This window comes from Mustela lutreola, chromosome 11, assembly GCF_030435805.1.
Source record: "Mustela lutreola isolate mMusLut2 chromosome 11, mMusLut2.pri, whole genome shotgun sequence".
In the NCBI taxonomy this organism is placed as follows: domain Eukaryota; kingdom Metazoa; phylum Chordata; class Mammalia; order Carnivora; family Mustelidae; genus Mustela; species Mustela lutreola.
The window spans coordinates 47192989-47216051 of NC_081300.1; the positions used below are offsets into that span (position 1 = coordinate 47192989).

The 23063-nt window shown below is 42.6% G+C and overlaps 1 protein-coding gene across 4 annotated transcripts in view; it reads right to left on the minus strand.

Annotated features, from left to right (window-relative positions):
* The window catches only part of LAMA3 (laminin subunit alpha 3), a 263581-nt gene that overhangs the window by 224271 nt on the left and 16247 nt on the right, over positions 1-23063 (minus strand). For all 4 annotated transcript variants that reach the window (XR_009346041.1, XR_009346042.1, XM_059140351.1 and 1 more), the window contains exon 2: positions 10994-11146. Coding sequence is in view for 2 of the 4 variants with exons in the window: in XM_059140351.1 (XP_058996334.1) it covers positions 10994-11146 (153 nt within the window). In the remaining 2 variants the exon portion in view is untranslated. The remainder of the gene's footprint in view (positions 1-10993; positions 11147-23063) is intronic.

Here is a 23063-nt window from a genome sequence, read left to right on the forward strand (position 1 = left end):
GTTTCCCAACTATGTTATATGAACAATGCTCCCAAGAATACCCTTGCTCAAATATTTCGTGCATTTATCTCATTGTTTCCTTAGGATAAATTCCTAGCAGTAGTTCCATGACAAAAATAGATAGGGATTTTTTTTTTTTTCAACGCAAACATTCTTGGAGGATAGACCATCAGCAAAGAGTTTCCAGAACTTGACTGTGAATATATTTACATACTTCACTCGCTCAGAAGAGATAAAGCAGTGTAAGCTTTTTGGAAGTGCAGAAAAGGAGGGAAGCAAGGGTGTCAATAATGATTTCTCTAAGTAATAATAATAAGCCTATGCCACACTGGTCTCGTGCTTTGCCAGGGTCAAAGTACGTTCACGTACAGCATTCACAGGTGTCTCTAGCCATAGGCTGTGAGAACTCCCCACACTCAGGGGAAAGGGACTGATTTCCCAGACATTACTTTATGTAATAGTGTTTAAATATCTTGGAATGTATTTACTTACATTCGTTATCAATGCTATTTGAGATAGTGATTCAGAGAGCCAAACAAAGTTGGCATCTCAGGGATTCCCATCTGTTGCTCGGGTCGACTCAACTTCCTTGAGTTTTTCACATGTAAAGTGAAAATTCCAGATTGCCAGCCTCTTCCTAATGTATAAACTCCTTAAAAGGCACTTCAAAGGAAATTAACATGCTTAGGTTACTAGGCAATTAACATGTGTAGGCTAGGGGTGCCTGGGTGGCTCAGTGGGTTAAGCCTCTGCCTTCAGCTTAGGTCATGATCTCAGGGTTCTGGGATCAAGCCCAGCATCGGGCTCTCTGCTCAGCAGGGAGCCTGCTCCCCCCGCCAACCTGCCTGCTGCTCTGCCTACTTGTGATCTCTCCCTCTGTCAAATAAATAAATAAAATCTTTTTAAAAAAATGTGTAGGCTACTACATAAAGAATAAAAAATTATCATAAAGAATAAAATTGCATCCCCCATAGCCCAGGAGATTTTGTTGCTCCCTTTTCTACCCACTAAAAAACGATTTGTTTTCAAAAGTTGAGTCTAATGATTGTATGTGTCTGTTAATAGAATATTTACAAATTACAGATTTGTTCTGAGTAAGATCTATGTCTTCTAATAATGTTACAGCTATAGAACACTTAAATGGTGTTGCAAGGAAACACAAATGTCATAAATGGAACCAACCATCTAGTTAATTACAGAGCCAAGGCTGGTCTACCCTATCCTAGAGATTTGGTCTCACAGCAACATACTTCCACTAGTACCGTACCCTGGGAAGTTCGGACTGACCCTGAATTATCCTTGTTTCATTCTACAGTCACTCAAAATATTTATTGAGCATCTGCTATGTGCTGAAAACTATGCAAGATGCTGGGAGCAGGACACCACACAGTGAACAAAATAAGACAAGGACCCTTTCTGAAGCTTATGGTCTAGGCAATTCCTGGAATCTAAAGTTTCGGCCAAATCTAAGAGTCATGCACTTTTTGGATGGAACTATATCCACTCACAGATACAACTGAGTCAGACTTTTAGGGACATGCTCTGCAAGGCGTCCCTAGAACCAATTTAATCTCCAAAGCACCTTAGCCCAAGAAAAGACAGAAACCAGCCCAGGCCTTCCTCCCGTCTGAGTCAGAACTGGCAAGGGCTATAAAGAATGTTTTGGATTCATCTGCTGAAGTCTCATAAAAGTTAAAAAGAAGGCCGGGTGGGGGTGGGGGGGAGGATCCTAGGCCTTTTACATACTCAATTCGCTCTCAGATGGTTGGATACTGGATTTACCTCTGGCTGCTGGGAATTCACCAAATATGCTGAGTTCATGAAAAATGAAGTAAAGTGATGGTACATTTCCGTGTGACCTATTTTTTCCTTAAAAGTTATAATGCTGTTTCCTTTGTTACTCTTAATCTGAGAGCATTAGAACCGTTTCCTGAATTTTCTACTTACTGTATTCTGTATAAGTTTTTCCTCATGTTTGCTTGTGTGGATATCTATAGGGTGCTCAGAGTCTCCGCCTAAACCCCCTTTCTTCCCTGTCTTCGTTTGTCTCTAAATCCAGCTCTGAAACAAAGACTGGGTGCAGGTAGCTCGTGTGTGCATAGATCTCAAGAAGCATAAATGGGAAGCCAGCGGGCCACAGAGGAGGGAAAAAGCCAGTGGCTGATATGTTAATGGCAGATTCTTACCACGGCCAACTGGGGCTCAATTCTGATGGAGACATTCCAAAGAATTGTTCCTTGGAGAGGCAGGGAAATGGGGAATTTCCACCAATTTTTCTGTTCCTCCTGGGTTGAGGGTTGCCCTGGGGACATTAAATCCTGTATGCCCTAAATGGTCTATATGCAGGCTCGGAAGCTGAACTCATTATTTAGCCAGATGAGATGAAAGTTTCCTATAAAACACTGTGTTCTGATTTTAAAACTGATAAGTATCGAATGAAATTGAACAGCCTGAGAAAATACCACTGTCTCCAGTGAATCACTGAAACTTCCTCTGTTTGTCGCCTTGTAAGGGGGACACTGTCCTTCAGGACCGAGTCCTGAAAGTGATGCTTTTATTTGCCAAACTGTATTGTCCGAGAAAAATGACTACGAAAACCACTGACTGACTAGTCCAAAAGCAGATAGGGAAAAGTGACAACAAAAGTTGTCAGACTACAGTGCATCGATTCAAATGTCAGTTCTCAGTAGCTGGGAAAAAAAGTGACGTGCTAATAGGTTTAGGGCCTAGAGTGTACATCCCAACCATACTTCCAAAAAAGAAAAAAAAAAATTTCACACTTCCCTACATCTAAGGTCTGTAGGTCACTATTTAGTTATGAAATCTAACCTCTCAGTGTCAGTTTTGTGGCTAATTCCAGCAAAAAGAAGAAAATACAGATCCTGCCCAGAGGCTTTTCTGGGATTTTTAATACTCTATAGCACCGTATGCAGTGTTTTCTAGAGGAGCAGAAGCAATGAGTCTCTTAATAATGAGCATTTATTGTTGATATTCACTTTATTTTACTAAATAAAAATTTATTTCAAAACCACTGGCCTAAAGAGGTTTAAAAATGAAGCAGTTCACTCATTCAAACCTATAGGGTAAGTAAAATTATTATTTTCTTTTTAAAGGAGGAAACTGTGGCACAGAGCACTCAAGCGTGTTGCTCAGGGTCACACAGCAAGTAAGCTGTGCACCAGGGCACAAAACAGCATAGGCCGACTCCAGGATCCACCATCAACCCCCACTCAGAGCAGCCTCCCCAGTTGGTCAGGTGTTGGGTGAATACAATCTTCATGCAGAAGGAGGCACAGCTAATATCTGTCAGCAACCAGCAAGTTTCTAAATTGTTCCCACGTTGGTATTTTTTTTTTAGTTGAACTGTCTTAAAGATTTTTCAGTATATCAAAAGAGTCCTTTTAAAAGGTAAGTTTTTTGTTTGTTTGTTTTTAAGTAGCTTTGAGGAGAAAAAGTAAATCCAGCAGACATTGGTATTTGATGGGTTAAAATTCCCAGCTATCTACAAAAATCTTCAGTTAAATAACTGGTATAATAGGTAAATTCTGGTCATAATTGGCAAAATATCCAGTGAGTTAATGACAGACGTGAGTTATTAGCAGGATAAGACTAATTCATAGTTGAAATTGGACTCATAGAGTCTTTCAAACCATGAAGGATCTTCCTGAATTATCTCAGATGAAAATTGTTAGTGAAAATATTCTTAGGAGAGCGATGATTTCAGACAACATATGATTTGAAGAGGTGGACAGTTGTTCTATCACCAAAGTATCCCCAACCAAAATGAACATAACACACTCCTTTGAAGACATCTTAGTATCATTTGATTTCCAGTCCGTGGGCTGCATTGTCTTTTTGATTGCGCTCAATCGATACTATTTTAGGAGAAATTTTTTTCTTTCTTTTCAATTGACGTATAGTTAACATACAACTTTGTATCAGTTTCAGGTGTGCAATATAGTGGCTCAACAATTCAATGCATGACTCAGTGCTCATCACTGTAAGTGTACTCTTAACCCGGTCCATCTATTTTACCCACCCCTCCCCCCACCTCCCCTCTGGTAACTATCAGTGCAGTCCCTTCAGTTAAAAGTGTGTGTTTTGGTTTGTCTCTTTTGTTCTTTGTTCATTAGTTTTGTTTCTTAAACTCCACATGTGAGTGACACCATATGGCACTGTCCTCCTCTGACTTATTGTACTTAGCACAATACCAGCTAACTCCATCTATGTTCTTGCAAATGGCAAGATTTCATCCTTTTTACGGCTGAAAAATATTCCATTGTATATATATTGCATCTTATTTATCCAATCATGAATCAGTGGACACTTAGGTTACTTCCATAATTTGACTATTGTACATAATGGAGCACTGGGTATTAGATGTAGACAATGAACATGGAATACTATACCAAAAATTAATGATGTATTGTATGGTGACTAACATAATAAAAAATAAATAATGGGGGCACCTGTGTGGCTCAGTTGGTTAAGCAACTGCCTTCGGCTCAGGTCATGATCCTGGAGTCCCGGGATCGAGTCCCACATCAGGCTCCCTGCTCAGCGGGGAGTCTGCTTCTCCCTCTGACCTCTCCCCTCTCATGGTCTCTCTCTCAAATAGATAAATAAAATCTTTAAAAATAAATAAATAAATAAATAAATAAATAAATAAATAAAGCAAGCTATAATAAAACTAGCAGTGCATATAGGTTTTCAAGTTAGTGTTTTCATCTTCTTTGGGTAAATGGCCAGAAGTGAAACTACCAGATTATACGGTAATTCTATTTTTCATTTCTTGAGGAACCTCCATACTGTTTTCCAGAGTGGCCCTTCCAGTCTGCATTCCCACCAATAGTGCATGAGGGTTCCTGCAGCCCAATCCACCAAGAAAAGCCTCTCGAGGACAGCACCTCGCACATCGATGCGACCTCAGCCCCAGCAGATGGGCTGAGGGCAGGCATCTGGTCAAACGGTATTTCCTGTATGAACCATACTGTGTGCACCACTATGGCCAGCAGAACGACTGGCTTAAACATCAGTATTAACACTCTTACCAGTATCCGTGTTAATGTTGCTGTGGATCTCCTATTATGAATCAGTTACCAGTCTTTCCTTACCTGACGTTCAGAAGTTCCTCCCCACATTTCTTCTCTCCTCATTGCTTTGAAACTCTTCAGATTAGATTTCTGTACTCCAAGCTTCATTTCCGTTCCCATTCTCTCTTAACCTCCCTGCAGTCAGGCTTTCAATCCTGTCTCATCAAAGCCACCAGGGACCTCCACATTAGCAAATCCAATGGTGAAATTTCAGTCATTACAAGTCATGTTACTTGACACAGCATTTGACACAATCACTCTCTCTCTCTCTTTTTTTTCTTCCTTGAAACACTCTCTTTCCATAAACTCTTTGTTGATGTGTATCTCTCCTGAGGTGTACCTCACACACAATTCAATTGACTCATCTAAATGTACAGTCTAAAGGCATTTGGTGTGTTCACAAAATTGTCCAATCAATCACACTCAGTTTTCATCTGGCTCCCCCAAAACAAGGCGTACCTCCCAGAAGACATTCCTCAATTCCCTCCGAAACCCCCAGCCCTAGGCAGCCACTAAGCTATGATTGTTCTGCAATTAAAGAGTGGCCTGTCTGTACATTTCCTACATTGGACTCATATGATGCATGCTCTTTTGTGACTGGCTTCTTTCAAGCATCACGTGTTTAAGGTTTACCCATGTCATAGCATTAATCAGAAATTCACTCCTTTTTATTGTTGGATAATATTCCATTGTGTAGATATGGATATTTGGTGTATTTATTCATCAACTGATGGACAATTTGCATTGCCCCACTTTTTGGCTACTACGAAGAATGATATAATGAACATCAATGAACAAGGTTTTCTGTTTATGTATGTTTCCATTTCTCTTGAAAATATAACTAGGAGTGGAATTGCTGGGTAAGATGGTAAACCATTTTTTTAATCATTTTATTTATTTATTTAAGAGAGTGAGAGAGCACGTGTGCATGCATACAAGAGCTGGGGGAGGGGCAGAGAGGGAGAAGCAGGATCCCTGCTTAACAGGGATGAGCAGCTCAGTCCCAGGACCCTGGAATCATGACCTGAGCTGAAGGCAGATGCTTAATTGACTGAGCCATCCAGAAAGTACCAAACCGTTTTCCAAAGCAACTATGCCACTTTACTTTGGTACTAACAATGTATTAGTGTTCCAATCTCTCCAGAGCCTCACCAATACTTTATTACCTCTTTCTTTGATTACAGCCACCCAACTGAGTGTAAAGTAGTATCTCATTGTGGTTTTAACTTACATTTCCCTGATGGCTAATGATGCTGAGCATCTTTTCATATACTTATTGGCCATTTGTGTATCTTTAGAAAACTGTCGGGGCGCCTGGGTGGCTCAGTGGGTTAAAAAACTGCCTATTCAGATCCTTTGCCCGTTTTTTTTTTTTTTTTAATTAGGCTCTTTGTCTTTGTACTATAGAGCTGGAAGACTGCCTCCCTTTTGATATACTTTCTTCACTTAGCTTTACGACACCACACTCTTGTAGTTATCTTCTTCCCATCTATCATTTCACACTAGTCTTCTTTACTGGCTCCTTTTCTTTTCCAGGACTTCTTAATATTGGAGAGCCTATGGCTCAGCACTAGATCCTCTTCCCTTCTCACTTTCATGCAGTCTCTCATGGGTTAACACAATCTACATGCCATTGATTTCCAAATGTCTATTTCAGCAGGAGCTTCACCTGCATTAGGCAGCTTTGGCCAATGCACTGGGGAAGCACTCTCTGCCCTGAAGGCCCAGTGTGTCTCAACCCCTACTAGGTGTCACTGAATCAGGAGAAGTTCATTCTGGCTCCAGAGGCAGCAGCACAAATGAGAACCAAGCAGGAGCCCAGGGACCAGATGAACACAGCAGACTACATAATATGCACCAGCTGAAAACCAAATATTCATTGGAATCACAGGCTGCAAAAGTAAGCCAGAACCCACGTATTAAACCTAAACAGTGACATCTGCTAAGCTGGGAGATTTAAATAGGATTTAGAGTCACCTAATATAATATTTAAAATGTCTAGAACACAACTGGAAATCACTCATCATACCAAAAATCAGAGGAAAATAACAACATGAATGAGAAAGAACAATAAACAGACCCCAACAAAAGGTGATGAAACAGATGATAGAATTATCTGACAAAACCCTTAAAGTATCAAAATGCTTCAGTGAGTAAGTACAAATATTCTTGAAGTAAATTAAAATATAAAAAATCTCATTCAAGAAATAGAAGATATAAAAAAAAACTAAGTGGCAATTATAGGAATTATAATAACTGAAAAAATACAATAACTAAAATTAAAAACTCACTAAATGGGCTAGACAGGAGAACATGAAAGAGAAAGGAATCAGGGAATTTTTTTTTTTGAATCAGGGAATTTCAAAATACAACAATACAATTACCTAATCTGAAAAAGAGAGAAAAGCAACTGAAAAAAATAAATGAACAGAGCCTCAGGGACCTGTGGAACAATAATAAAAGATCTAACAATATCATCAATATCCCAAAGAAAGAGAACTTGAACTCATGGAAACAGAGGTATGTATTTACCAGGGGCTAGGGAGTGGGAGAAATCAGGAGATACTGTTCAAAGGATACAAGCTTTCAGCTATAAGATAAATAAGTTCTGGGTTTCTAATGTACAACATGGTATCTATAGTTAATAGTACTGTATTATATGCCTGAAATTTACTAAGAGACAAGATCTCAAGTGGTCTCACCACACACTCACAAAAAAGAACATGAGGTGATGAATGTGTGAATTAACCTCCTCATGGTGATCATTTCACAAAGTATATGCTTATCGAATCATCACATTATACACTTTAAAACAGACAATTTTACTTGTCAATGATACCTCAATAAACGTAGAAAAGGAAGGAAGGACGTTTGTTTGAAAATATCCCAAAGATGATGAAAGGTATAAATACACAGATCCAAGAAGCTGAGAGATCCTGAATATAATTCCTAAAGAAATCTTTAATAAGTCTCTCTTCCAGCCCAGCCAGCTTCCCAGACCCATATCTCCCAGTGTCTAGTCCATACTTCCAATGCGATGTCCAAACAGTATTTCAGTGCTTGTTTGTCCACTCTGTCCCCCAGAGTATCCAACATCTCTGCAAACAACAGTTCCAGTTATCCCAGAACCGTCTCTTCTCACACTTCACCTTCAATCCACTAGGAAATCATGGCACCTCTAGTCTCAGAATAGATCTGGGACACACCCCTTCCACTGTCCCTACTTGCATCTTTCTTGGGGATTACAGTGACAGTCACTGGCTTCTACCCTTGCCCCCTGATAATTCTCAACAAAATAGAGAAATCTTTTTAAAATTTAAATCATATTAGATCATTCTTCTTCTTGAAACTCTGTAATGACTCATCTCTCATTGGAGCCCATGTCCTTATCATGGCCTAGGAGCCCTACTTGATCTGGCCCTGTCTGTTCTCTCTCTGGCCTTTTCTCTCACCACTGCCCTCTCCCTGACTTTGGTCCAACCACCCTGGCCTCCATGCAGCTCCTTATACCTTCCAGACAAGCTCCCACCTTAGAAAGGCTTTGCAGGGTGTTCCCTTTGTCTGGGTGACTGAAATCTGCATGATGAATGCCTTCACCTGTTTCTAGTCTTTGTCCATTAAGCTCTCTCCTGACAGTCCTGCCTAAAACTGCAAACCCTTCTTGTCCTGGCCTCATGATCCTCTTACCCTGATTTACTTTTTTATGTTTTCCATAGCTGTTATCAGCTTCTAACATATTATATTTAGGGATATATATTTTTGTTGGCTGTCTCCCATGAGGGAAGGACTCTCCATCTCTTCATTCTTTTATGTAATGCAAATACCAAGAACAGTGCCTGACGTATAGAATAGGCAATAAATAAGTACTTGTTGAAGGAACAGGGTGAAACAGATAGGAGGCACTCCCTAGTCTGAAAGAGGAAAGAAGGTGCATTCATTTTTCCATTGCTGCTTAACAAATGAAAACAAATTTAGTGGCTTAAGACAAAGCCATTTATGATCTTTCAGTCCTATATTTCAGGAGTCTGGGCATGGTGGCTGCAATCAGGCATTTGCCAGATTGCCTGGAAAGACCCATTTCCAAGTTTGTTGTAGGTTGTAGGACTGAGGTTCCTGCTTTTTTTTCCAGCTGTTGGCTGAGGCTGTTCTCTGCTTCTAGAAACCATTCTTAGGTCCTTGCAATGTGGCCATCTCCAAAGATAGTTTATAACATGTCATCCCTTCAAGTTCAGCAGGAAATTTGATCATGCTTCAGATCTCTTCCTTTAGGTAGGGCCCAGACCTTTTTAAGAGTTCCCCAAATTAGGAAGGAATCCTCCAAGATAATCTCTCTTTTGATCAACTGACTTGGGATCTTAAACACATGTTCAAAATCCCTTCATTTTTGTCACATAATGTCTCCTTACCAAGGGAGTGACTTCCATCACAGTCCTGTCACACTGGAAATAGAGGGGATCACAGTGGGCATGTACACCAAGAGGAAGACATCCTAGGGGCCCTCTTAGCATACCACAGGAAGACAGGTCTGAAGTTGTGCTTTCTTGTGCACAAGCTGGCCAAACAAAGTGAAAAACTATGGTAGTCAGTGGTCATAGAATCAGGATTTCTGGGAAAGAGAATGCTATAAAAATATCTTAGTTATCCCCATGTTCATAACAGCATTACTCACAAGAGCCAAAACATGGAAGTAACTCAGGTGCCCCTTGACAGATAACTGGATAAATAAATGTGAGACATGCATACAATGGAATATTATTCAGCCTTAAAAAGGAAGCAAATTCAGACACACACTGCTGACACAGACAAACCCGGAGACAATAGGCTAGGTGAAGTAAGCCAGTCCCTAAGGACGGATACTGTAGGATTCTACCTCTATGAGGAGACTGGGGTTGACCAATCCACAGAGACAGTAGAATGGTGGTAGTCTGGGTCTGGGCACAGAGTGTCAGTTTTGCAAGACAAGAAAGAATGCTGGTGACTGGTTGCAAACAATGTGAACTTGAGGCTACTGAACCACATGGTTAAACTCATCTAAGATGGAGAGGGCCTGCATGGCTCAGTCGGTTAAGCATCCAACTCTTGCTTTCAGTTCAGGCCATGATCTCAGGGTCATGGGATCAAGCCCTGAGCGGGGCCCCTCGTTCAGCACGGAGTCTCTTTGAGATTCTCTCTCTCCCTCTGCTCTCCCTCACTTGCACTCTCTTTAAATAAATAAATATTTTTAAAAAATAAAATATCTTAAGATGGTACATTTTATGCCATGTGTACTTTGCCATAATCAAAAATAATAATAATAATTGTAATATCTTTGCCAATATAACTATTTTTGACTATTTTTAACTCTTCACAGGTATGGGTGTCTGTGTCATGACAGGCTGAGCGTGAAGGAATGCAAATATGACTGTCACAGGCTTCACAGAGACTAGAGAATTAAAGCTATGTTTGTTTTTTAATATAATTATCATTCTATCAGAAATAACCATAGAGCGTATCATGCTTAGCGAAATAAGTCAAGCAGAGAAAGACAACTATCATATGATCTCCTTGATATGAGGAAGTGGAGATGCAACATGGGGGCTTAAGTGGGTAGGAGAAGAATCAATGAAACAAGCAGGGATTGGGAGGGAGACAAACCATAAGTGACTCTTAATCCCACAAAACAAACTGAAGGTTGCTGGGGGGAGGGGGTTGGGAAAAGGGGGGTGGGGTTATGGACATTGGGGAGGGTATGTGCTTTGGTGAGTTCTGTGAAGTGTGTAAACCTGGCGATTCACAGACCGGTACCCCTGGGGATAAAAATATATGTTTATAAAAAATAAAAAATTTAAAAAAAAAAGAAATAACCATAGAAACGACAATCCAAATGAGCTTCCCTCTTTCCAGTCAGAAGCATAACTCACCTGCCCCAGATCCAAGGTGACATTGACTTTGTTGTACTGTGTGCCTGAGGACAGAGGAGGGCTTTGCCACCATCGCTCAGATCCATCAATTGCATTGGTGACTGGATGTGCTCTCCTGGGGTCCTCAGAATTGCAGTAATCACAGAATTGGCCCTGGAGGGGAAAAAAAAAAAAGAAGCTCTTTTGTTATTTTCAAGTAATTTTTTCTATCAGTTTAGTAAAGAGGTAAGTAAAACAAAGACCACTCGGCCTAGTTTAGGGATGTCAGCTGTGAAATGGATGGCAACGTATTCTGAAGACAGTAATACGCCTTTTTCTTTTTCACTTCATTTTAAACCGTATCATCTGTTTATGCCTGTTTATAATGTTTCTAGGACATATATCATATTTATCTTCCATGTTTTACAGCTATGTTTCTCTCGTCCTATATGACATGTTAAGAGGAACCTGCTGTACCCGAGATGCCAAGATGTCTTCCTTCAGCAAATTCATTTTACTCTTTACATTCTCCTCTGCAATTTCCACATCAGGCACCACAAGACAAAGAGAAGCCCTATCCGCAGTCCCAGCGGAGGCAATAAGGAGACAAATAACCACAAGGGAAGTGGAGTACGGTAAGCCGACAGTGGTCTGGGTCCAAGGTGATGCATAGGCCAGGGGCTCAGGGAACGGGGTGGAAGAGGTGGGACTGAGTCACCGGTGAGGATGCACCGGGCTTTGGTAAGTGTCAGTGAGCGGCAAACAGGGAAGGGGTTCCAGGCAGAGGAACCAGTGTGAGCAAAGGCACGGAGGCCAGTTGGTCCAGTTTAACAAGAGCGTAAGTAACAGAAGACAAGGCATGAAAGGTAAGTGGGGAGATCACAGCTGGGGCTGAAGATACCAAAGTGAGAAGTCGAGAGTTAAGCCCACAGATAAATGAGAATCCGTTTTCACCTGGAGTGATAGCTCCTTGGTATTACCATCTTTACCAAATTCTGACACCAGGGATATGACCTCATCTTCTTACTGACTTCTTCTTCTTGGTAGGCAAATTCTTGGTTCTGTTTTGTTTTGCTTGCCATGCAGCATTTTACAGCCTAAAAAGCTGAACATAGGCCCTTTCCATATATTGATTACACTTGCACTGGGTCAAAAGATCATGCTTAACCAGTAGTGCGCTTCATACACTGAATTGTTTTGCTCCCCAGTTAAATCACCTCAGAGCATCACCACCATATAGGCGGGGGGTAAAGAAGCAAACTTAGAGCCACAGCCTTCCCAGAATGTTCTGCAGCACAAGGGTAGCTCTACCCCTGCCCAGCGTCTTGAAAGCTAATTAAGTGTTCAAAGTTTGATCCTGGTGGGTGACCACATGTTTTCATCGAGTGTGTAACTGAGGATTCTCTCATACGCAGAGATAAATTATGTACATCTTTTTTTTTAACTTTATCTTTTGACATTCTAGAAGGATACTTATATAACTCAGAAGCAGCACCTCAGGCAGGCGAGGCAACCCCGCCGAGTTCCTAAGATGAGAGATTGTGTATGTCCTGCTCATCACTACACTTCAGCCTGCACATTGCCTCGCACCTCCTAGAAGCCCAGTAAAGGAATGAGCCCACAAACAAAGGGAGGGGGGAGATTCTTTCTATAAAAATTTTGTTATCATAATAAAAAGTGTAATTAATTATAATATTAATTAAATAGTAATAGTTAAGCTAAGACACCTAAACATTCATGGATATTTTTCCTTTAAAGATCTTTATTTTTCCCACTCTTTCCCAGAGAGAATTTTACCAATTATTTAATTTAATTATTTGATAAGGGAATTACATTATTGCTCCTCCAAGTTTAGAAGCAACTTTCTTCCAAGGATGGGGATGCTTATGATCTACATTTATCTCCATCTCCATAGTGAAGATATGAGGAATGGAGATGATGCTTCTTCTCAGTTTTCAAATAACTACATTAACAAATAAAGTGAACATTTATACAGCACCTATTATGCACAGGAATTACGCATTTGACTTTGGCACCCTAAGGCTATTACCTCTTTCAGTTGAGGAAACACAAGACTAAGTTAAGTAATATGCCCAAGACTCACACAGCTATAGGGGGTGCCTGGGTGGCTCAGTAGGTTAAGTGACTGCCTTCGGCTTGGGTCATGATCCCAGGGTCCTGGGATAGAATCCCACATCCAGCTCCCTGCTCAGCGGAGAGCCTGCTTCTCCCTCTCCCTCTGTCTGTTGCTCCCCCATCCTTGAGCTCTCTGTCAAATAAATAAATTAAATTAAAAATAAAAAAAAAAAGAAAAGAAAGGAATCATACAACTATAAATAGTGGAACCAGGACCCAAGCCTAGGGCCCCAGAAACAGTATGTCAACCAACCACCCTTAACTCTCTTCCCCATCTAGCAGCTACTAACTACTCCATGTTATTAGACATTGTGGATGGTCAGTAATACACATTATTTCCTATTAATGGTCTAAGAAGAAGAGGTCCTGTGGTGCTCTATAGTGCAAACCCCCTTCACCAGACCCAGGTGCCGCAGGGGTGTCTCCTATGGGGCTGCTTGCCCCCCTGTTGTGGCTGAGCCGCAGCTGTCTTCAGTCCCGTCAGCTGCAATGGCTGACTTCATCTGTTGGGGGCATGTCTGGGCAGGGTTTGGTCCCTGTGCCAGTAAGGGCCTATCTGGGGATGCTCAGGATCCAAGCTGGGCAGTGTCAGCAGTCAGACAGGATGTCTGCCTTCAGCCCAACTGCCAGGATTGCCATCACACCGAACCGCAGGGCATTCTTCCTGTGACGTTCCTGAGAGGTTTGTGTTGGTGGGCAGAGCAGGCAGTTAAACCAGCTGCCTGTCCCCCACACCCCACCCCAGTCTGTCTGCTGGGGCCATAGTCACACTGATCTCCAGCAGGTTGCTCTCCCTCTACTGCTGGTTACAAGGAGAGGCTGCTGGGACTTCAGAGGCACTGGTGTGTGTGGTTATCTTCCACTCCCCCCAGGGCAGGAGTCACTTTGCAGAAGTGTTGGTCCCTGCTGGGGCTATTTGCAGGACGTGCCAGGGCAGAAGCAGCTTTGGAGGGACATGTGCTAAATGGGGTGGTGTGGATGGGACCGATCTACAGGGGAACACAAGGGTGGGGCCCACGGTGTTGGCAAGATAAGTGGAGAGTGTTCCCACTGGTTCCCAAAGTGCCTGGCTATCTAGGCTGCGAGGGGAGGGGATGAAGAGAAATGAACCCACCAGCACACCCGTCAGAATGCCCACACTCAAAAAGACTACAAATCCAAGTGTAGATGAGAGCATGCAGAGAAAGGAACCCTTGTGCACTGTCAGTGGGAATGCAAACTGGTGCAGTCACCGTGGGAAACAGTATGGAGGTTCCTCAAAAAATTAAAAATAGAATTATCATATGATTCAGTAATTCCACTACTGGGTATCTACTCAAAGAAAACAAAAACATTAATTTGAAAAGATTTTTGTATCCCTGAGCTTATTTCAGCATTATTTACAGTAGCCAAGATGTGGAATAACTCTGGTGTCAATCAACAGATGAATGGATACAGAATAGTTGTATGTATACAAAATGGAATGTTTCTCAGTCATAAAAAAGAATAAGATCTTGTGCTCCTGGGTGGCTCAGTGGGTTAAAGCCTCTGCCTTTGGCTCAGGTCATGATCTCAGGGTCCTGGGATCGAGCCCCACATTGGGCTCTCTGCTCAGCAGGGAGCCTGCTTCCTCCTCTGACTCTGCCTGCCTCTCTACCTATTTGTGAGCTCTGTCAAATAAATAAATAAAAATCTTAAAAAAAAATAAGATCTTGTCATGTGCAACAGCATGGATGGACCTACAGGATATTATACTAAGTGAAATATGTCAGACAGAGAAAGACAAATACTATATGATTTCACTCATATAAGGATTTTAAGAAAAAAAAACAAAAATTTATTAAAAGAATTTCTAAAATCTAAATAAATGAAATGACTCTTTTCTTGGATAGGATAATATATAAATTTTAGAATTATTATGCTCCAAGAGAAGCTCAATTGAGAGAAAAGCCAGGATACTGCTGAATAGAGAGACCAGGGAGAAAGAAATTGCCCTTCAAGGTATCAGGGCTTATTATGAAGCTATTATAATTAAAACAGAGCAAGATGAGACAAACAGCCTTACAGGACAAAAAAGAGCCCAAAACAAACCCACGCATTTGGGAAACCTTAGTATATAACAGAGGTGGTACATTAGGTAAGTGGGAAGAGTAGTCTATATCCAATGGAAAACAATAAAATCAAATTCCTACTCAAGCCACAGGCAAAAATCCACGTCAGTGAATTAAGGACTTCATGTCAGAAATAAACTTTAAAACCAATTAGGGCAAAATATCAGTGAGTATCTTTTAGAATTTGGAACAAGGGAAGATTTCTTAAACAAGATTCAGAAAACACTGACTACAAAAGAAGAGATAGATTAAAATTATGAACACTGATTCATCTTAGGGGCACCTGGGTAGCTCAGTCGGCTAAGTGTCTGACTCTTGATTTCAACTCAGGTCACAATCTCAAGGTCGTGAGATCGAACCCCACATTGGGCTCCAGGCTGGATGTGGAGCCTGCTCAAGATTCTCTTTCTCCCTCTGCCCCCTCACCCACTCACACACAGACCCTTTCTCAAAGAAATAAAATAAAATTTAAAAATAATAACTTAGGGCGCCTGGGGGGCTCAGTGGGTTAAGCCTCTGCCTTCGGCTCAGGTCATGATCTCGGGCTCCTGGGATCGAGTCTCACATCGGGCTCTCTGCTCAGCAGGGAGCCTGCTTCCCTCTCTCTCTCTCTGCCTGCCTCTCCATCTACTTGTGATTTCTCTCTGTCAAATAAATAAATAAAATCTTTAAAAAAAAAAAAGAAATTGGTTCACCTTAAAGAAGTAGAAAGTAAAGTTACAAATGGAAAGATATTCGTAGTATACAAGCGGCAGACAGTCTCACAATGGTTGCCAGCAATTCCTTCTCTACGTGTGTCTGCCACTTCACACATCAAGAAGTGGAGGCTATTTTCCCTAGAGGTTATTCTCTTCTCTTGAATCCAGACTGACTTTATTATTTGCAGAAGTATCATTCTGAGGTTTTCGAGCAGAGGCCTTAAAAGGGCTGGCTGCTTCTTGCAACCAGCCTCCAGGGAAAAAGTCCAACTGCCCCCAAATGACCACATTAATGAGAAAATCCACGCTAAACAAATGGCGAGGGTGCATAGAAGAGCACCGAAACACCGGACCACCCAGTCCAGTCCTACCTCGGGAGCTACTGAATACACAAGAGTTATTCCCGCTGACACTACCTTGGGCAGAAGAACCACCTGGCTGAGCCTTGTGACCCCGCAGAACGATGAGAAAAAAAAAATTATGCCTTTAAGCCAGTAAGGTTTGGGGTAGTGTTATACAAGAATCAATATCTGAACAAAGAACATAAAGTTAACAAGGAATTCTCATCATAAAGACATACCAAACTTTTTGCAAATCAATAAGTAAAGTATAACCAGATCAATAGAAAAAAAGGTAAAAGTAGGAATAGGCCTTTCACAGAACAGGAAACACACACATCCATAAACAGCTGAAGAACTGTTCACTCTCACCACCATTAGTGATCGGGGCAGACCACAGGGTAATACTGTTTTATATCCACTCAACAGGTCCAAGTTCAAAATTTGAGGATAACGAGCATTGGAAAGGGTACGGTAGGAGTATGAATTGGTGCAGAGACTTTGAAAACTATTTTGGCATTAACGTTGAAAATTCACATTTCCTATGACCCAGGAATTCTACCTTCAAGCTTATAACCCATAAGCTCTTGCACAAATTTGACAACATCATGTTCAAGAATATTCATAGATGCACTGCTCACAAGAGCAAAATCCGGGGTATAACCTAACGACCCAGCCACATCAATGTGAATGAATCACAATGGTATAGTCATGTAATGAATGAATTCATAACCAAAAATGAATAAATGAATATATTTGACAACATGAAATAATACGGATGAATCTTAACAATATTACAAATGGGGGTGGGGGGAAGTATGATATAAAGTTAAGAACAACCAAAATGAAAAAAGTTTTTAGAAAAATAGAGACAATAAAACTATATAAAAAGGAAAGCAAAAGAAAAATTAATAAATTGGGGCGCCTGGGTGGCTCAGTGGGTTAATAAGCCTCTGCCTTCGGCTCAGGTCATGATCCCAGGGTCCTGGGATCGAGCCCCGCATCAGGCTCTCTGCTCAGCGGGGAGCCTGCTTCCTCCTCTCTCTCTCTGCCTGCCTCTCTGCCTACTTGTGATCTCTCTCTGTCAAATAAATAAATAAATAAATCTTTAAAAAAAAAAAAAAAAAAAAAAGAAAAATTAATAAAGGATTCAGAATGATGGTTACCCCAGACTGTGGGAAACAGAGTGATGGGAGGTGGGAAAATCATATGGTTAGACATAAATTATTTTCGAGGCCCTATTTTGGTTTTGGTAGCCAGTACATGGAGGCTTGTTACATTATTTAAAATCCATCCATCCACATATATGTTAAAGCAGACCATGCAAGGACCCATGATAAAAGCATGTCACAAACTGAGGATTGTGAATCATCCATAATCCAACTCTGCATCTGATGTCCAGTATTTTAAAAATAATCATAAATAAATGAAAGCAGGACCAGAAGTGAGAGAAGTCAGAGGAGGACAGAACAGAGGAGTCATCTCACACTTGTGCTCCATGATTCACCCATCTATGCAACACCCCTGTGCTGGTCACCTACTCTGTATTCTAGACAGAGATAAGAATACTAAAAGACAAGGACAAGGGACTTATCTTGGAAACAGGGACAAGGAACGCATGCTCTGAATTGTATCAAGACTATTATTAGCCTAGCCATATGGGAAATAGCGAATTTAACAGAAGGTGTGGAAGGAAAGTGGACAGAACTGTTCAAACAAATAAAAAGACGGAGTTGAGATGGAAGGTTGGAAGGCTTCGGAAGATGAACTAATGTTTCAGAGACCCAGGAAAGGACCTATGCTTTTTCAGAAGGATGGAAAAAAAGTCTCTCCTGGTTCCTAACATTATTGATGATTCTCCTTGACTGGAAATCTCTTAGACAATGCTTCGCATCTCAATCCATAGTACAACACTGTATTGTTCTAAGAAACTTGAGGTTGATGACAGTAGTGCTCCCTAATAGAATTTTATTGCATGAACACTCATTCATTCACCTTCTTAGAATTGCCTACAACACGGAGAACACTAATTTGGATTCGGGCATAGAAACAAGCAAACAAACACAAAGAGTTGGCCCCTGGCCCTAAAGAAATGTAGCAAGTTTGAAGAGAAGTAGCTCAAACCCCACATAAGTACCGAAGGGTGCTGGGGTCAAGCGAGCCCAGGGATATTTAAACCCAGGAGAGGCGTGATTTACTTTTTAATCTTCAAGCCCCTCTCAGGCTTACAGCAAGGTATTCAAAACTTAAAGGCAAAAAAGAGAAGACTCAGAGAGGTGGCATGCCTCTCCTCAAATCACACAGCCACAGGGCTCCTGGGTGGCTCAGTAGGTTAAAGCCTCTGCCTTCCAGTCAGGTCATGATCCCAGGATCCTGGGATGGAGCCCCACACCGGGTTCTCTGCTTGGCAGAAGGCCTGCTTCCTCCTCTCTCTCTGCCTGCCTCTCTGCCTACTTGTGATCTCTGTCTGTCAAATAAATAAATAAATAAAATCTTAAAAAAAAAAAAAATCACACAGCCAGGACATGCAGGAGCCAGGATCCGTGTGTGAGTCCTAACCCCAGCCAGAACGCCGTCATCCTGATTTGGATGCTCTGCGAGCTTCGTCAAAAAGCCCCATCTTACATTTGGATGGAAGGTGACGTCACACTGAAACAGCACTTCCATAACTTTCCATACAGCTGCCCATGACCTGGGAAAGAGATCCCGGCCCAGGAAAGCACCCCGACTGATGGGCGCGTGGATGCACGTGGCTCAGAAAACCAAACATCGCGCCACACTTGGCCGCCAACAGCCCCATGAGGCGTCAGCACATTCACGGCACCCCGACCTTACTCCCAGACATCACTTGCCGAGGTTCCGGAGGCCGTGTGCCTTAAAGGCACTGTCTTAAGGGCCCCAACCCAAGCCAGCTGGAGCCCTGATGTGGAGAACATTCTGGAATGCACCCATTCCAAACTTAAGATTACTCCTTCCGGGACCTTGTTCAGAACGGCATCCCTTCTGAGAGGCCAAAAGCCTATCATTGTGGTTACCAATGATTAAGACCGGGGGGGGGGGGCGTGTTTCCTGCAGATGGACATCTGCGGGGATGGACGAAGGGCGATCGCACAGCCCAGAACAAGAGCATATGGATACACACCAGCTGGGGGAGGAGGGGCGGGCAACAGATTTCACCCCACGGTGGGTGGGGCACACATCCTACTGTGCTGCGCTCCTGGAGGTAAGGATCGGAGAGATCTATAAAACAAGGGACTCAGGCTTGATTCCAGGTACTTTTTTTTTGAAGGCAAATAAGATGTCGTCTGCAAAATTTATACCTACTACTCAAAAATTGTTTCCCTCCAAGCCAAATGCTGGAGGTTTTTTGTTTTTTTTTTTTTTTTTTTTTTTTTAAAGATTTTATTTATTTATTCGACAGAGAGAAATCACAAGTAGGCAGAGAGGCAGGCAGAGAGAGAGAGAGGAGGAAGCAGGCTCCCTGCTGAGCAGAGAGCCCGATGCGGGACTCGATCCCAGGACCCCGAGATCATGACCTGAGCCGAAGGCAGCGGCTTAACCACTGAGCCACCCAGGCGCCCCGAGGTTTTTTGTTTTTAACTCACATCAGCTTTGCTTTTAACTCATATCAAAGAGATGCATTTTGGAGTAGAATCTGAGCATTTGAATCCTAGCTCTACAAGTTATATGTTGGTCGAATTATTTAGCCTCCCTTTAGCTCTTTTTTCCCTTTGTTAAATGGGCTAATTCTCCAACTGGATGTAGTGGTTGTGAAAATTCAATGAGACATCATCCACAAAGTAATCGCGCTGCCATGGGGATTACCGATTACCACTGGACCCCGGGGTGGGTGTGTGGGGGGGGTTGTTTAAAATGCAGATTTCAGATGCTGCATCCCTATTATCAAGGCTGTGTCTCTGGTAGGGGGGCCAAGAATTGGAATTTTTAGCAAGCCCCACAGCTGATTCTTTCTCTTCCGCCCACTGCAGTCTGCGACAACAGAGGCAGCCATGACAGGGACACGCGGAGTACGCCACTAGAGACCCATCTTGCAGCCACAGTCACAGAAGTAGCTGCACTGATGGTGGTGATGACAAAAGGAAACATCCACCTGCCAGACAGGGCGCCTTGTACTTTGCACATGGTGACAGAACGTTCTTTACAAATCTAGTAAGATGAGTCCAATCACTTAGCCCTTTTACAGATAAGGAGACAGAGGGGCGCCTGGATGGCTCAGTGGGTCAAGCCTCTGCCTTCGGCTCAGGGTCCTGGGATGGAGCCCCACATCGGGCTCCCTGCTCAGCAGGGAACCTGCTTCCACCCCCCACCCCACCCCCGGCCTGCTTCTCGGCCTACTTGTGGTCTCTCTCTCTGTGTCAAATAGATAAATAAATAAAATCTTTAAAAAAAAAAAAACAGATAAGAAGACAGAATCTCAAAAAGGTTAAGCAACTTACCGAAGTGGTGTAGTGGAGACAGGAAACCTGGGAGGGATGGTGCGGGGGTAGGACTTGGGAGCAGGAAGGAGGAGCCCCAGGGAGGGGCAGGTGCAAATCTGCCAGCACCTGAGATTTGGCTTTGGCCAGAGAAATGTGTCCCTGCTGGCCCTTGCCTGGGAGTCAGGTACAACCAGTAAAGGAAGATGTGTTTAGGCTCCTCCATCCCCGGATAACTGAGAATTGTGTTTGTTCTATATTGACACTCTTTTATTTGCCCAGGAATTATTTCACACATTCTCGATGCTCCTCAAACCCCCTCCTCCCTCTCCCATTCTCCAGATGAAGTCACTGAATCATCTTCCTGATCCACAGAGCTCCCTGCATGTTTCCCACATGCCTGTCTTACCTCCCATTGCTGTGGAGAAGGTAGCTGTGCTCCAAAGTCTCCCCCTGCCAGCCCCCATCCTCTCCACGCACTGAATCAGCCCCTCCTGCCTGCTCAAGGGCTTTGCATCTGCCATTAGACCCCCTAAACACACACACTCTCCTGCATCTCAGTGTGGCCCTCTCCTGGATCACTCCTACCAGGAGACAAACAAACAGCCCTCCACTTTCCCCTCCCTCATGACCTCAACCCACACTGATGCTCTGGCTGTTCCTCATTCATGCCAAGCAGGTTCCTGCCACAGGGTCTTTGCACTTCCTCTTCCCATTCCTGAGAATATGCTTTTCCCAGACTTAAGTCCCATTTCTGAGAGGTCTTCCCTGTCCACTCCATCAAAAGCAGTGCTGCACTCTGCCATCTCTTTCTACTGTCTTACCTGCTTTCTCTTTCTTCTGAGCAGGAAGCACTTATTTGTTGGCTTTGCTGTCTATCATCCTTATTATTATTATTGTAAGTGCCCTGAGCGCAAGGCCTTGTTTACTACCTAGAAGAGTATCTGGCACAAGACAGGCACTTTATATTTCTTCATTTAGTTAATAAATAAAGATGGCATAGGCTATTTTGTTACTCCAAGAAATATACTAGAAAGTGATCAATGAGCTGAGGAGGAGCAGTAATCCCAGACATGGAGAAAGGGTTGGGGGGGGAGTATGTGTGTGATGTTCCAGAACAACAGGAAATTGCAGACTTACACTCTTATCACTAAACTCACTAGAAAGCACCAGGTAGGGGCTCCTGGTTGGCTCAGTCGGTTGGGCACCTGCCTTCAGCTCAGGTCATGATCTCAGGGTCCTAGAATAGAGCCCTGTGTCAGGGCTTCCTGCTCAGCGGGGAGCCTGCTTCTCTTTCTACCTCTGCCTCTTAATCATGCTCTCTCTCTCAAATAATAAATAAAATCTTAAAAAAAAAAAAAAAAGCACAGTGTAACTAAATCTAGACCACCTTTTTATCCTCTAATGGAAATCTACTTGCTCCATCCTTCAGGGCACCCAGAGCCCATTCCCAACTCCTAACGTCTGACCCCTCGTCTGTCTGCTCTGCCCAGGAAGCCCCACACGTACTCAACTCAGCTCTCCTATCTTTAGATAGTGCCTCTCCCAGAGGCACTGGGAGACTTCTTAGATACTGACTTTCCTTGCTCATCTTCCCACTGTGTCTAAATCAAAGAGCAAAGAAAGAAAATGATGGTCATTCTCCTGGCCACAACAGGCTTCTTGCTGATTTCCTTCCATTCAAAAGAGATTTCAGGGGCGCCTGGGTGGCTCAGTGGGTTAAGCCGCTGCCTTCGGCTCAGGTCATGATCTCAGGGTCCTGGGATCGAGTCCCGCATCGGGCTCTCTGCTCAGCAGGAAGCCTGCTTCCTCCTCTCTCTCTCTGCCTGCCTCTCTGCCTACTTGTGATCTCTCTCTGTCAAATAAATAAATAAATCTTTGGAAAAAAAAAAAAAAAAAGAGATTTCACCCGAACTATGTCTCCCTCTCCTAATCCACATGTGACCTCTTTATCAAGGCCTTCCTATTTCTACTTCCGCAACAATCTTTAATTAGAGTTACCATTCATTAAACACTAACTGTGTCCCAGGTGCATATGGTTTACTCGATGTAATCCTCAGAATAACCTTGTGAACTAAATGGTATTTGAATCCCCATTTTACAGAAGACACCAAGGCTCACAGATGTAACATAACTCACTCAGGATCACATCTTGAGGAGAGATGCTTTCGAAGCAAGCTCTATTAATTCCAAAGCCCATGCTCTTATACTTTTGGGGATTCTAGAACCAACTGGTTTCTTCTTGAAAGAATCCTTGAGGACATAGTCTGATTCATTCCTCAAGCCAAGATTTTCCCTATCAATTCCCTTTCAGTTACTGATCTCCTTCTGAAGTAATTATACTCTCCACAGCTTTATTTTCCCATTGTCCCATTCCCTCAACTCTTTTGTTC